Source organism: Cololabis saira, chromosome 21, assembly GCF_033807715.1.
Source record: "Cololabis saira isolate AMF1-May2022 chromosome 21, fColSai1.1, whole genome shotgun sequence".
Taxonomy (NCBI): domain Eukaryota; kingdom Metazoa; phylum Chordata; class Actinopteri; order Beloniformes; family Belonidae; genus Cololabis; species Cololabis saira.
Genome location: NC_084607.1, coordinates 1,430,735 through 1,444,121, shown reverse-complemented (window position 1 = coordinate 1,444,121; position 13,387 = coordinate 1,430,735). Strand labels below are relative to the sequence as shown.

General features: G+C 43.0%; 1 protein-coding gene across 1 annotated transcript in view; it reads right to left on the bottom strand.

Annotated features, from left to right (window-relative positions):
• Window positions 1–12,902, bottom strand: part of doc2a (double C2-like domains, alpha) — a 46,097-nt gene extending 33,195 nt beyond the window's left edge. The window contains exons 1-2 of the mRNA XM_061711504.1: window positions 12,596–12,902; window positions 4,903–4,982 (exon numbers count right to left, since the gene is read on the bottom strand). Of these exons, the coding sequence (XP_061567488.1) occupies window positions 4,903–4,982; window positions 12,596–12,899 (384 nt within the window). The 5' untranslated portion in view covers window positions 12,900–12,902. The remainder of the gene's footprint in view (window positions 1–4,902; window positions 4,983–12,595) is intronic.
• Between the last annotated feature and the right edge of the window lie 485 nt (window positions 12,903–13,387).

Sequence of the window (13,387 nt, the reverse complement as noted above, 5' to 3'; positions counted from 1 at the left end):
TTCAGCTCAAAACGGCGCTGCGTCGCTGCAGCCAGTTAGGACAGTCCTATAGAAAATAAAGCAATGGAATTGATTTTGTCGCTGACGCTCGCTCGCATCGCATGCAGTTAGGACACGGTGTCACAATAAATCAGCTCTCCAGCCTCAACCTCCACGTGTCTGATAACCTGGAAATCACTAAGCACATCGACATCCCCATCCCCACTCCCAAAGAAGCACGCAAAATATCCTTCCGCAACATCAAATCCATCTCCCCCTCTGCCCTCTCAGCCTCCCCTCCCCTGTCACCCGATAACCCTTCAGACCTTGTGAACTACTACAACCACACACTCTCCTCCTGTCTTGATCAAATGGCTCCCATCAAAACCAAAACAGTCACTTTCACTCGCTCAGCACCCTGGTTCACCCCTGAACTCACCCTGGTTCACCCCTGAACTCACCCTGATACACCCCTTCCCCACTTCTCTTCATCCTCTACATGCTCCCCCTTGGCAACATCATCCACCGCCACCGCCTCCACTTCCACTGCTACGCCGACGACGTCCAACTGTACATCTCCACCAAATCCCTCACCTCTGCAACCCACTCTACCCTGACCAACTGCCTCGCCGAAATCAAGTCATGGATGCACTCGAACTTCCTCCAACTCAACTGCAACAAATCAGACATGCTCATCATCGGCCCCAAATCCCTCACCAAAACCGCTCACAACTTCACCCTCACTGTTGACGACTCCATTCTGTCTCCCTCCACTCACATCCGCAACCTCAGAGTTATCCTGGACAGTAACCTCTCCTTCCAACACCATGTCAACCACATCACAAGGACTGCTTTCTTCCACCTCCGCCCATCACTCTCCTCTTTTTCTCTGCTTTTATAGAAACAGTTTTATCTTTCTGTCTTGCTTCATGGTTTGGAAATGTGTGCATTAAAAACAAAAACCTCTTTTTCTGTTTGTTAATTCAGAGGTTTTTTTCTCCTCATTCTGTTTATAAAGCTCTCATCAAGGTTTCGTTTATATTTGTTGATATGAACAAGGTTAAATCTCAGCTTTTATGGGCAGAAAGAAAAGCTTTTGTGCTCAGCAGGCGGTGGAGAGTCTGAGAGAAACCAGCAGCTTCTCGGAGCCGGAGGGAGAAACAGAAACCACTGACATTCAAGTAGCTGCTCAAACTCCTAAAAACACACCCGAGGAAACGAGGCAGCAAAGCTGTGACAGCAGGAGCTCAAACTATCCTCATATTATCCTCATCCCTGAGAAAATGGAGCGTCTCCACTCCGTCCTGGAGAAGGAGAAGAAGAAGAGCTTGTTCGTGACTGTAAAGGTGAAGCCAGGGAAGGAAATGCCACTCTGCACTATTTCTGTTTGGACCTGAGGACATTAGAGCAGGATGGATCCTGCAGATCTGCTGGTGTGATGATGGAAAAAAACACTAAATACTAGAGACAGACGTAACCACGACACCAGAAATACCTGAAACCTCCAACTCTAGAACTAATCTACTCAAACACTCAGTTATCTATCCATACTGTCCTGGAACTCTTCACCTCCTCACATATCTGGCTCACAAAACAAATTCACTTTTAAAGAAACGACTTTAGGCTCAGTTAATGCTGAAGACCATATGACTGGGGATTTATTATTGATATTGAAATTATTAGAAATATAAGAATGATAGCAGTGACTGAAAATATATTACTAATATTTTACTAATGTATGGTATTATTAGTGCTATTATAGTTTATTAGTATAAGTTATTAATACATTATGATAATATGCATATATAACTGAGTGTGTGTGTGTGTGTGTGTGTGTGTGTGTGTGTGTGTGCGTGCGTGCGTGCGTGCGTGCGTGCGTGCGTGCGTGCGTGCGTGCGTGTGTGTGTGTAAGTGTGTGTGTGTGTGTGTGTGTGTGTGTGTTACTGGTGTGTGTTACAGGTACACACACAAACACACACTGCAAACGTCAGTTACGTCTCTGCTAACGTCAGTTACGTCTCTGCTAACGTCAGTTACGTCTCTGCTAACGTCAGTTACGTCTCTGCTAACGTCAGTTACGTCTCTGCTAACGTCAGTTACGTCTCTGCTAACAGTTACGTCTCTGCAAACGTCAGTTACGTCTCTGCTAACGTCAGTTACGTCTCTAACGTCAGTTACGTCTCTGCAAACGTCAGTTACGTTTCTGCTAACGTCAGTTACGTCTCTGCTAAAGTCAGTTACGTCTCTGCTAACGTCAGTTACGTCTCTGCTAACGTCAGTTACGTCTCTGCTAACGTCAGTTACGTCTCTGCTAACAGTTACGTCTCTGCTAACGTCAGTTACGTATCTGCTAACGTCAGTTACGTCTCTGCTAACGTCAGTTACGTCTCTGCTAATGTCAGTTACGTCTCTGCTAACGTCAGTTACGTCTCTGCTAACAGTTACGTCTCTGCAAACGTCAGTTACGTCTCTGCTAACGTCAGTTACGTCTCTAACGTCAGTTACGTCTCTGCTAATGTCAGTTACGTCTCTGCAAACGTCAGTTACGTCTCTGCTAACATCAGTTGCGTCTCTGCTAACGTCAGTTACGTCTCTGCTAACGTCAGTTACGTCTCTGCTAACGTCAGTTACGTCTCTGCTAACGTCAGTTACGTCTCTGCTAACGTCAGTTACGTCTCTGCAAACGTCAGTTACGTCTCTGCTAACGTCAGTTACGTCTCTGCTAACGTCAGTTACGTCTCTGCAAACGTCAGTTACGTATCTGCTAACGTCAGTTACGTCTCTGCTAACGTCAGTTACGTCTCTGCTAACGTCAGTTACGTCTCTCTGCTAACGTCAGTTACGTCTCTGCAAACGTCAGTTACGTCTCTGCTAACGTCAGTTACGTCTCTGCTAACGTCAGTTACGTCTCTGCTAACGTCAGTTACGTCTCTGCTAACGTCAGTTACGTCTCTCTGCTAACGTCAGTTACGTCTCTGCAAACGTCAGTTACGTCTCTGCTAACGTCAGTTACGTCTCTGCTAACGTCAGTTACGTCTCTGCTAACGTCAGTTATGTCTCTGCAAATGTCAGTTACGTCTCTGCTAACGTCAGTTACGTCTCTGCTAACGTCAGTTATGTCTCTGCTAACGTCAGTTACGTCTCTGCTAACATCAGTTACGTCTCTGCTAACATCAGTTGCGTCTCTGCTAACGTCAGTTACGTCTCTGCTAACGTCAGTTACGTCTCTGCTAACATCAGTTACGTCTCTGCTAACGTCAGTTACGTCTCTGCAAACATCAGTTGCGTCTCTGCAAACGTCAGTTACGTCTCTGCAAACGTCAGTTACGTCTCTGCTAACGTCAGTTACGTCTCTGCTAACGTCAGTTACGTCTCTAACGTCAGGTACGTCTCTGCTAACGTCAGTTACGTCTCTGTAAACGTCAGTTACGTCTCTGTAAACGTCAGTTACGTCTCTGTAAACGTCAGTTACGTCTCTGCTAACGTCAGTTACGTCTCTGCAAACGTCAGTTACGTCTCTGCTAACGTCAGTTACGTCTATGTAAACGTCAGTTACGTCTCTGCTAACGTCAGTTACGTCTCTGCAAACGTCAGTTACGTCTCTGCTAACGTCAGTTACGTCTCTGCAAACGTCAGTTACGTCTCTGCAAACGTCAGTTACGTCTCTGCTAACGTCAGTTACGTCTCTGCAAACGTCGGTTACGTCTCTAACGTCAGTTACGTCTCTGTAAACGTCAGTTACGTCTCTGCTAACGTCAGTTACGTCTCTGCTAACGTCAGTTACGTCTCTGCAAACGTCAGTTACGTCTCTGCTAACGTCAGTTACGTCTCTGCTAACGTCAGTTACGTCTCTGCTAACGTCGGTTACGTCTCTGCAAACGTCGGTTACGTCTTTGCAAACGTCAGTTACGTCTCTGCTAACGTCAGTTACGTCTCTGCTAACGTCAGTTACGTCTCTGCTAACGTCAGTTACGTCTCTGCTAACGTCAGTTACGCCTCTGCAGACGTCAGTTACATCTCTGCTAACGTCAGTTACGTCTCTGCTAACGTCAGTTACGTCGTTACTAACGTCAGTTACGTCTCTGCTAACGTCAGTTACGTCTCTGCTAACGTCAGTTACGTCTCTGCTAACGTCAATTACGTCTCTGCTAACGTCAGTTACGTCTCTGCAAACTTCAGTTACGTCTCTGCTAACGTCAGTTACGTCTCTGCTAACGTCAGTTACGTCTCTGCTAACGTCAATTACGTCTCTGCAAACGTCAGTTACGTCTCTGCTAACGCCAGTTACGTCTCTGCTAACGTCAGTTACGTCTCTGCTAACGTCAGTTACGTCTCTGCTAACGTCAGTTACGTCTCTGCTAACGTCAGTTACGTCTCTGCAAACGTCAGTTACGTCTCTGCTAACGTCAGTTACGTCTCTGCTAACGTCAGTTACGTCTCTGCTAACGTCAGTTACGTCTCTGCAAACTTCAGTTACGTCTCTGCTAACGTCAGTTACGTCTCTGCTAACGTCAGTTACGTCTCTGCTAACGTCAGTTACGTCTCTGCTAACGTCAGTTACGTCTCTGCTAACGTCAGTTACGTCTCTGCTAACGTCAGTTACGTCTCTGCTAACGTCAGTTACGTCTCTAACGTCAGTTACGTCTCTGCTAACGTCAGTTACGTCTCTGCTAACGTCAGTTACGTCTCTAACGTCAGTTACGTCTCTGCAAACGTCAGTTACATCTCTGCTAACGTCAGTTACGTCTCTGCTAACGTCAGTTACGTCTCTGCTAACATCCCTTTAGCACCAAAGCTGTGGAAAAACAAACCTTTTCGTTCTCAGCTGGTTCCTAGTTGAAGGAGTTGTGAATCAGAACCAGCTCTGGAACCGGTTTGGTGGGAAAGGTTTATCTGTGATTCCTCTGGGAGTAAATAACTCACCTTGGCCCGGAGGACGGTGCAGTGCAGCTCGCTGGAGCTCGGCTCGTACCGCAGCTCGAACTCCAGCGTTCCCAGAGCAGCTGGAGGGGAAGCAGAGAGAGAGGAAGAGTCGTTATCATGAAAACAGAGAGAAGAGCATCGTTATCATGAAAACAGAGAGAGGAGCATCGTTATCACTCAGGAAAACAGAAGAGCGTCGTTATCACTCAGGAAAACAGAAGGACTTATGGCGGCGGGATCCGCTAGGAAGGAACATCTAAGGCAGGGCAAGTTTATTTATATAGCACAATTAAAAAGTAAGGGCAGTAGATCCAGCAGGTTCATCTCATTCTTACAATGGCAAGAATTACATTACTATACGGTCAAAACGTACAAACACCGGGTCAAATACAGGATTACAAAAGTAATCTGTAACAATTCGTACGGTGAATTAAACCAATTTGACAATTCTACGTCACAATGCCTGCATTCAGGGCTAATCCATAACTTTGTGCGGTTTTCAAAAAGTATTTCATTTAAGAGTACGCTTAAATAACAAATAAAATTAAAGCTGCAAGCAGCGATGAACGGATGAACGGATGAACAGTCCTCCACCCTGGTGCACGTTCAGGCTGCAGTGGAAGCTTGTACGACTAATGTAGATTCTTCAGGCTGGACATGTAGCGGATGAAACACCCACGACTATCTGTATCAAACCATTCAAAAGTTATGGCAGAAAGTAGGAACTGTCAGATATCGACCAATCAGGTGAAGGGGGGGGGCTAATTTGCACCAATTATATTCAAGGACTTAAAACCGAGTCCGATGACACCACCCACGAGTCTTTATCACAACCCGTTCAAAAGTTACGACAGAGAATAGGGACTATCAAATATGGACCAATCAGATGAAGGGGGGTGCGCTTTTTGGCGTCTAGCGTCGCCACGGTAACGCTTTTGAAAGAGAAAAGTAATGCACATTGTCGCAGGAAGAGACGAACATATTGATGTATAACACATTATATATAACACGTTACGGTTCGGGCCGTATTAACTGCCGAAGGAATGGCATAAATTGCGCCAAAAGTACACGATTAATTCAAAATGGCCGACTTCCTGTTCGGTTTCAGCCATGGCGCCAAGAGACTTTTCTTTAAGTTGCGACATGATACAGGTGTGTAGCGATTTTCCTGCATGTACGTCAAACCGTATTGTGGGGCTTGAGGAACAAAGTTTTCTAGGGGGCGCTGTTGAGCCGTTAGGCCACGCCCATTAATGCAAACCATTAAATATCACATTTATCACCAGGCCTGGCTTGGTGATAAATTGGGTGACTTTTGGGGAACGTTTAGGGGGAAAAAAGGCCCTCATTTCGAGAGAAAAAAAATAAAAGTAAAAACATTTCCTACAGATACAATAGCTCTGTTAGTCTGTTAGTGCTGTTAGTGCTCGGGCCCTAATGATGAGAAAAGAGGTAAAATAATAGAAAGCACAAGTCTACATCCCAACACGACACATCCCTCCTCCGGACGCCTCTCAGAGCCGGATATACGAGGATTCTGGCTGCAGGTGAACACAGAACCCGGTGCCTACACACTCCGTTACATAACACCAGACATTCATGTGATTCACTGGAATTACACGATTATTTCAAGCATGGGCTACAAATACCAACACTATCATGGCTGATGGTGAAAGACGGACTGACATGCAGTCTTATTCTGTTTATAAAGAATATATAAGAAAAAAGTCAAAATGTCAAGAAAAAAGGCGAAAGTTCGACTTTATTCTTACTTTACTTAATCTGACTTATTATTTCTGAGGGGAAACAGCTCCGGCCTCCGCACGGTTCCTTTACGCTCAACGCCTGAAAAGACGGGTGGATTGATTTCATGCGTGTTTTCTGCGCTACGATGTTTAGAGCAGTGAAACTGGAATAAGCTTCACCACATTTAACCAGGATAAACAATAAAGCTAGATTCAAAAATGAATAAAAGAACGCAGAATTTAGCAAGGAAGTCAGTTTTAGTTAGTTGGATTATTCTGAAATTATTCTAATTCTTCTGATGTTGAAGCACAATTTTGAGAAAAAAATCGAAACGTTGGGAAAAAAGTGGAAATGTCGAGAATAATGTCAAAATTTGGTGAATAAAGTCGAAATGTCGTGAATAAATCGAAATGTCGAGATTAATGTTGAAGTACAATTTTGAGAAAAATGTCGAGAAAAAAGTCAAAATTTCGTGAATAAAGTTGAAATGTTGAGAAAAAAGGCGAAATTTCGACTATTTTCTTGAAATTGTACTTCAACATTAATCTTGACATTTCAACTTTTTTCTGGAAGTGCACAATAAGAAGAAATCTTCCCCTCTCAGATATTTGGCCCTGGTCCTCCTGCCTCCTCTCTCTGCTGCTCTGCCGTCCTGAGCAGGAAATAAAGAGCTCCCTCGTCGTCGGCTGATGTTTTTGTGAAGGTTTTCCAGCAGCAGCTCCACCAGGTCGTCGTAATGCTCGTTTTCCACTGAGACGCTCCAGAAATCCATGCTGACGCTACGTTCTCTCTTGTGTTTAATGTTTGATCAAAGCCTTTAGGTTTCCAGGAGTCGGGATCAGGAGCAGCACCACATTGGCCACGATTACATGATGTTTTAATTCAGAATTAATTATTCCCAATTAAATAATTCCCAATTAAACTATTTTCCTTGGAGTTTACATGGAAATAGTAATTCTGAATTGAGGTTTCCATGGAAACACGTTTGATGGTCTTTCTCCAATTCCTCTCCAGGTCTGGGGGTTGGGAAGGTTCTGATTGGATAGGGGGGGGACCGGAAGTTAAACTAGCGGAAGAAAAACAAACTTAGCCGCTACAACTTTGAAAAGCTCACCATTTTGATGTTTCCTGTTTCCATCTGTTCTTTTAATGATTTCCATTTATTAAATAAATGTCTCTGCTCTTGACCAGCGTTTACTGCTGCTGCATCTTTAAACTTTGTTTGGAAAACCAGCCCAGCGCAGAACACCGAGTGCGTTTACATGGGAAGTTTAATTGCTCTTTAATTGATAATTAAAATGAAATCCGATTTAAAATGATTAAAATTACCATGTAAACCCCTAATTCCCAATGAAAATGACCATTCTGAATTAAACTTAAGTCCATCAATCCACACTAATACATTTCTCCAGAATGAGTATGGATAGTACATACTACTGAGTACGTACTAATGTTTCAGACGCACTAAAAAATCTCACATACTGTTTTTGCTGCTCATTAGGAGGAAGGATGGGATTTCAGACGCAGCTTAGCTAAGCAGAATGATCACATTATTGTGTGTGTACTGCAAAATTTACGAATGAGCTAGCTACAGGCAGCCAAGAGAAAGGTCATCTTGTTTGGGCCAGGATAAACGGAGAGAGCGGAGCTGTGCTGCTACTGCTGCTGTTACCATGGTAACAGCTGCTACTGCTGCTGTGACAGGAGCTGTTACCATGGTAACAACTCCCCCTCCCAACGGCAGGAAGTGCCGTGTGGCTCTGTACGTCCCAATTACTGCATACTACTGATATTTACTCAAAAGTGTTGAAATGCTGCGCCTGTAAATCACTTGGCGAGCCAGCTAGGAGCGCGTTTACATGGGAAGTTTAATTCCTCTTTATTTCAGAATTAAAATTAAATCCGATTTAAAATGAGTAAAAATTACCATGTAAACACCTAATTCGGAATTAAACTTAATTCCGAAGTAAGTGGCTGGTTTATTAAATCCGAATAGAATATCATGAATACACTCATTCAAAGAAAATAAAAAAATAAAAAAATAAAGATAAATAAATAAATAAATACATAAATACATAAATAAATAAATGAATAAATAAATAGATAAATAAATTAATTAATTAATTAATTAGTAAGTTAAAAAAAAATAAAAAAGAAAAGAAAAAAACGACTAAACTAAACTAAAAGTAGATAATAATAAAAAAAAATTTAAATAATAAAAAATGAATACGTAAATACATAAATAGAATAAATAAAAATAAATAAATTAAACAATTTAAATAAAAGAAGTAAGTAAAAAAAATAAATAAATAAATCTAAAAAAAGATAAACAAAATAAACAAATGTATACACGCCCGTGTGTCGCCATGACGCTTAAGCCCGATCAAGCCCATCAAGCCCGATCAGCCATGTTTTTTGCCTCCACCAACTTCCTGCCTGCTGTCTGTTCGTACATCTCCCTGGACTGTGATCCGGCTTCAGCAGACGTGAGGCGAAAGTCGCATGAGCTGCATTATTGATGTTATTCCAACCTGAAGACATGAATTATTCACCAGCTGCTCTGATCTGGACCCCGGAGCCATCGTTTGTGTTGCTGATGCTCAGATAAACGATGCTCGTGTGGCTCTGATTAGAAGCTGCTGCGGAAACTTCACACCCTGGAACAGATCCAGACATCCCCATCGCCTGGAAACGCTGCAGACAAACGTTTGAATGCTCTGTGGTGCAGAAGGAAGAACCAACCGGTCCAACCCGTCGTTCCAGGAGGATCTGACTAACTTTAACACGGTTTTAAATACTTGAGTACGTTCTATAGAAGTCTGAAAGATCCTGTAGAGCAGCGGTTCCCAACCTTTTTTCCTTGTTTCCCCCCTACTTGTGTCTAAGACCAGCCGGCCCCCCGACCCGTACGTACTAGCACCAAAAGAGTAAAGTTATTCGATACAAACCTTTAATTGAAAAGATGAACATTATGTTTTTTTGATACATTTCTCTTTGGTTTACCCTGTACTTTGTTTTTCTCACCTTCCTTTTGTGTCACCAATGTATAAAATACACACCAAAAATAATTGAAAGGACATAAAAATATTTCTGAAAAATGTCTCTTTTAATATGAGAGCAACATTTTTTTTTAACATTTTTCCCTTAACAACCTATCAGAGTAGTAGTATGATTAGATGTTGAATAATGATATAATAATACGTTTTTAAGTTTTTATCCTAAGTTTTTATCCTGATAAATAGAACGTTGTGTTTCTGTGAAAGGAATCAGTTTATGGAACAATCTGAATAAAGAAAACTAAGAATCCAAATCAAACATTACATTCAAAAGAACAATTAAAGCCTGTATGTTAAGGAAATATAACGAAAAATGTTGAGTTTGATTGACATCCTCCTAGGCGGTGGTAATTTTATTTTAATGTTATTTTATTTTAGTTGTTTTTATTCACTTAGTTGTTGTTTTTTTATTATTATTTTTAATTTATGTTATTTGTGAAAGGGGCTTAGTATTTTAAAAAGACCAAAATAAAGACCAAAATATATTTCTAAGTGGGTTTATACAGACTTGGATTACTGTATTCCATTAGGTGTGTTATTATTATTTTTTATTTATTTAACATGTGTAAATATAACTTTTACAACTGCATATCCTCAAAGCAGACAAAGTTTGGCGCCCCCCCAGAGATCTCTGCCCGGACCCCAGGGCAGGCCCGGACCCCAGGTTGGGAGACACTGCTGTAGAGGTCTGAAAGATCCCGTAGAAGTCTGCAGGTCCTGTAGGTCTGAAGGATCTCCCGTAAAGGATGCTGCTCCCCAACAGACGACTGCAGACGTGACTGAACTCCCACAACAGACTTACGTATATAAGATGTAAAACATCTTTCTGCAAACGCTGAAGGAACTGAACTTCCTCAGGAAGTAAAGTCTGCTCTTCCTTCCTCATAAACAGTATCAGGGCTGTATTTGGGTGGGTGGTGGTTGTTTTTATTTTTATTTTTAGTATGTACAAAATTAATTTGCAAGTAAAGTCAACTTCATTTTTTCCCCCCCTTTTTTTTTCTTTTTAAAGTCACCCTAATTTTGATAAATAAAGTAAACTTAACACAATTAAGTTGACTGTACTTGCGAAATGTATTATTTACGTACATAAAATGAAGTAGTTTCTACAAAGACTAGTCTTTCTTGATCTACATAATAATCTTGTGCAAAAAGTTGACTTATTTTTTTAAGTAGATCAAGCACAATATTTGTATCGGTGTTGACGACCATTAAGCTAATTAGTTGCAGAAATTCCTCCAGGTGTTTAGTTTTAGTTTCTCCTACTTTTCCATCCGTCTGATCTGCACGTCCCAACTTTTGTGGACTTTTTACTTTTAAATAAGTGATCTGATGCCTGTGTGGGAGGAAGACGCTTCCAGCTGGTGCATCAAAACACATTTATCCTTAAAGCCTTCATTAAATGATACGATTCATCAAACCGATCAACAAATCCCACAACAGACTTGTTGGTGAGATAAAGATTTAAGAGAATTAAGAGACGGCTTTGTGAGAGCATGTAAACACGGAAAGATTAGAGTTTTGAATTAACTTTGGGAAGATTAATCGCTGCAACTTCAGATCAGTTTCAAACTTTGTCTTAAAGTTAAATCAATCAATGAAAACAGCTCAATAAAGCAGGAACAGCTTTAGGAAGAGAGGGAGGTTTGGTTTACCCAGAACTTTCTGTCGTCACTGAAAAACCAAGATTGAACTGTGAAGCACGGCGGCGGAGCCATCATGGTGTGGGATCGTGTTGCATTCAGGGGCGTCAGAACGACGTAGGAACATTCAGTTAAACAGAAAAATGGGGAAAAAATGACCTGTAGCTGCACCTGCACCTGCACCTGCACCTGGACCTGGACCTGAACCGGTAACCAGGCGCGTCATTTCAGCCGGGGACGGTGGGGACGCGTCCCTACCACTTTGTCTGACGAGCAGATTTGTCCCCACCACCGCGGTGCTACTGGAACTGGAATGTGCGCGAATGTCTTGAAGAGTGATGCCGACGCTTTATGACACGACAGGAGCCTTAACAGGTAGGTGGGTTGTTTAATTTTGGAAACAATATTTGTGATTTGTGAAAATCGTAACGGTTAAACATGGGTGAAGCCTGTAGACGTTACAATTATCTGTTAAAAAGGTGCAGGTGGTTAGTTTCCAAGCTAGCAAAGTGCGCTAGGTAGCAAGGTTAACACGCTAACTATTTACGGTTTGCTTGCGATCAGCCCCCATTGCTGTTAGCAACTATGTTGAATCCGCTCCGCTCCCACACACTGCGCTTGCAGTCTGCAGTCTGTTACAGTGTAACGGTCTGCAGTCTGTTACAGTGTAACGAGCGATGAAAGAAGTCGCTGGTGTTGCAGGTGAAGATTCGTCAGTGTTCATGATGCATATCAGGCGAGATAGACAAAAAAGACAATTAATGAAAACTTATTTCACAGAGGGGTTGCTGCTCGTTCACTCTTGCCCAACGTTTCATAGCCCGGCAATGTTTGAAAACTTTGTGAGGGCGAGGGCTGTTTGCTAGGCTACGTCTCCTGATGCGCTCTTGCTTGGTCGAGGTTTGTCTGAGATTTGTTGGTGTGTCAAGGGCTGTGCAATTACCCAAATCGTGTCTTGTACTGAAATGCGGATTTTGAAATACGAATAGGGCCTACCCATGACGAATTGTCCCAACCCAAGATGTTTCCGACGACCTAAATAAGACCGTGCAGATGGCTTTTAATGTGGGGATAATATCATGTCAATAGGCATCATCTAATGTAATGCCTATTATTTATCATGAAACCTCAATTCGGAAGTAACGGGCGTAGCTCGTACCCAGCACTTTTCAAACCTTACTCAGGTTTATGGTAAATGTCCCCAGCACTTCTGAAATCAAACTGACGCCCATGCCGGTAACTACTCACTGCAGTCGTCGCTGTCGTCGCTGTTCAGGTCCACCGACGTGTCGATGCTGCTGTTCTGGGACAGGGAGCCGGCTCCGCCCCACCTGTGGGCCCTCTGGGGGGACAGCAGGTGGGCCCCGCCCACGGCCCCGCCCCCGGGGGGGCTGAGGGCCAGCGCCGAGGGCGAGGCCGTCGGGGACGTGGGCGACAGCCGGGGGAAGTAGGCGGAGATCTGGCGGATGGGCCTGACGGCCGGGCACACGTCGATGGCCATGTGTTCCTGGATGGAGATGCTCAGCTTCTTTCCTCCTCTCTGCACCGTCATAGAGTCTGGGGACAGACGTCCACCCTGATGACGAGCAAAAACACTACGTGAGATTTGTTAGTGCGTCTGAAACATTAATAATGAATTTAACTTGTAATGCACTTTACATTCAATGAATCTCAAAGTGCTACACTCAGGGCCTGATTTACTAAAGGTTTGCGTGTGTAAAAACGTGTGCAAACTTGACAGCACCCGCAAACCAAAGTGCCAGCTGATCTACTAACAGCGTGCAAAGACGACTGCGCCTCTCAAATGAGCAAAATAACACACGCTGTTCATTTAGTTCTTTTGCCCTGATGAATAATCAATATGGGGCGTACGCGCCAGAAATCCTAAATACTGGGAGGGAAAATGCAAATAGGTTCATTTACCACACGCAATGAGATTTACCAAGCCTGAAAGTTTTTGCGCGTATTGTGATTGCGTCTGTATTTAATACGTTCGAAAGGAAGGTGCTAATCTGCTGCTGCTGTTATTGTGGCAAGGAG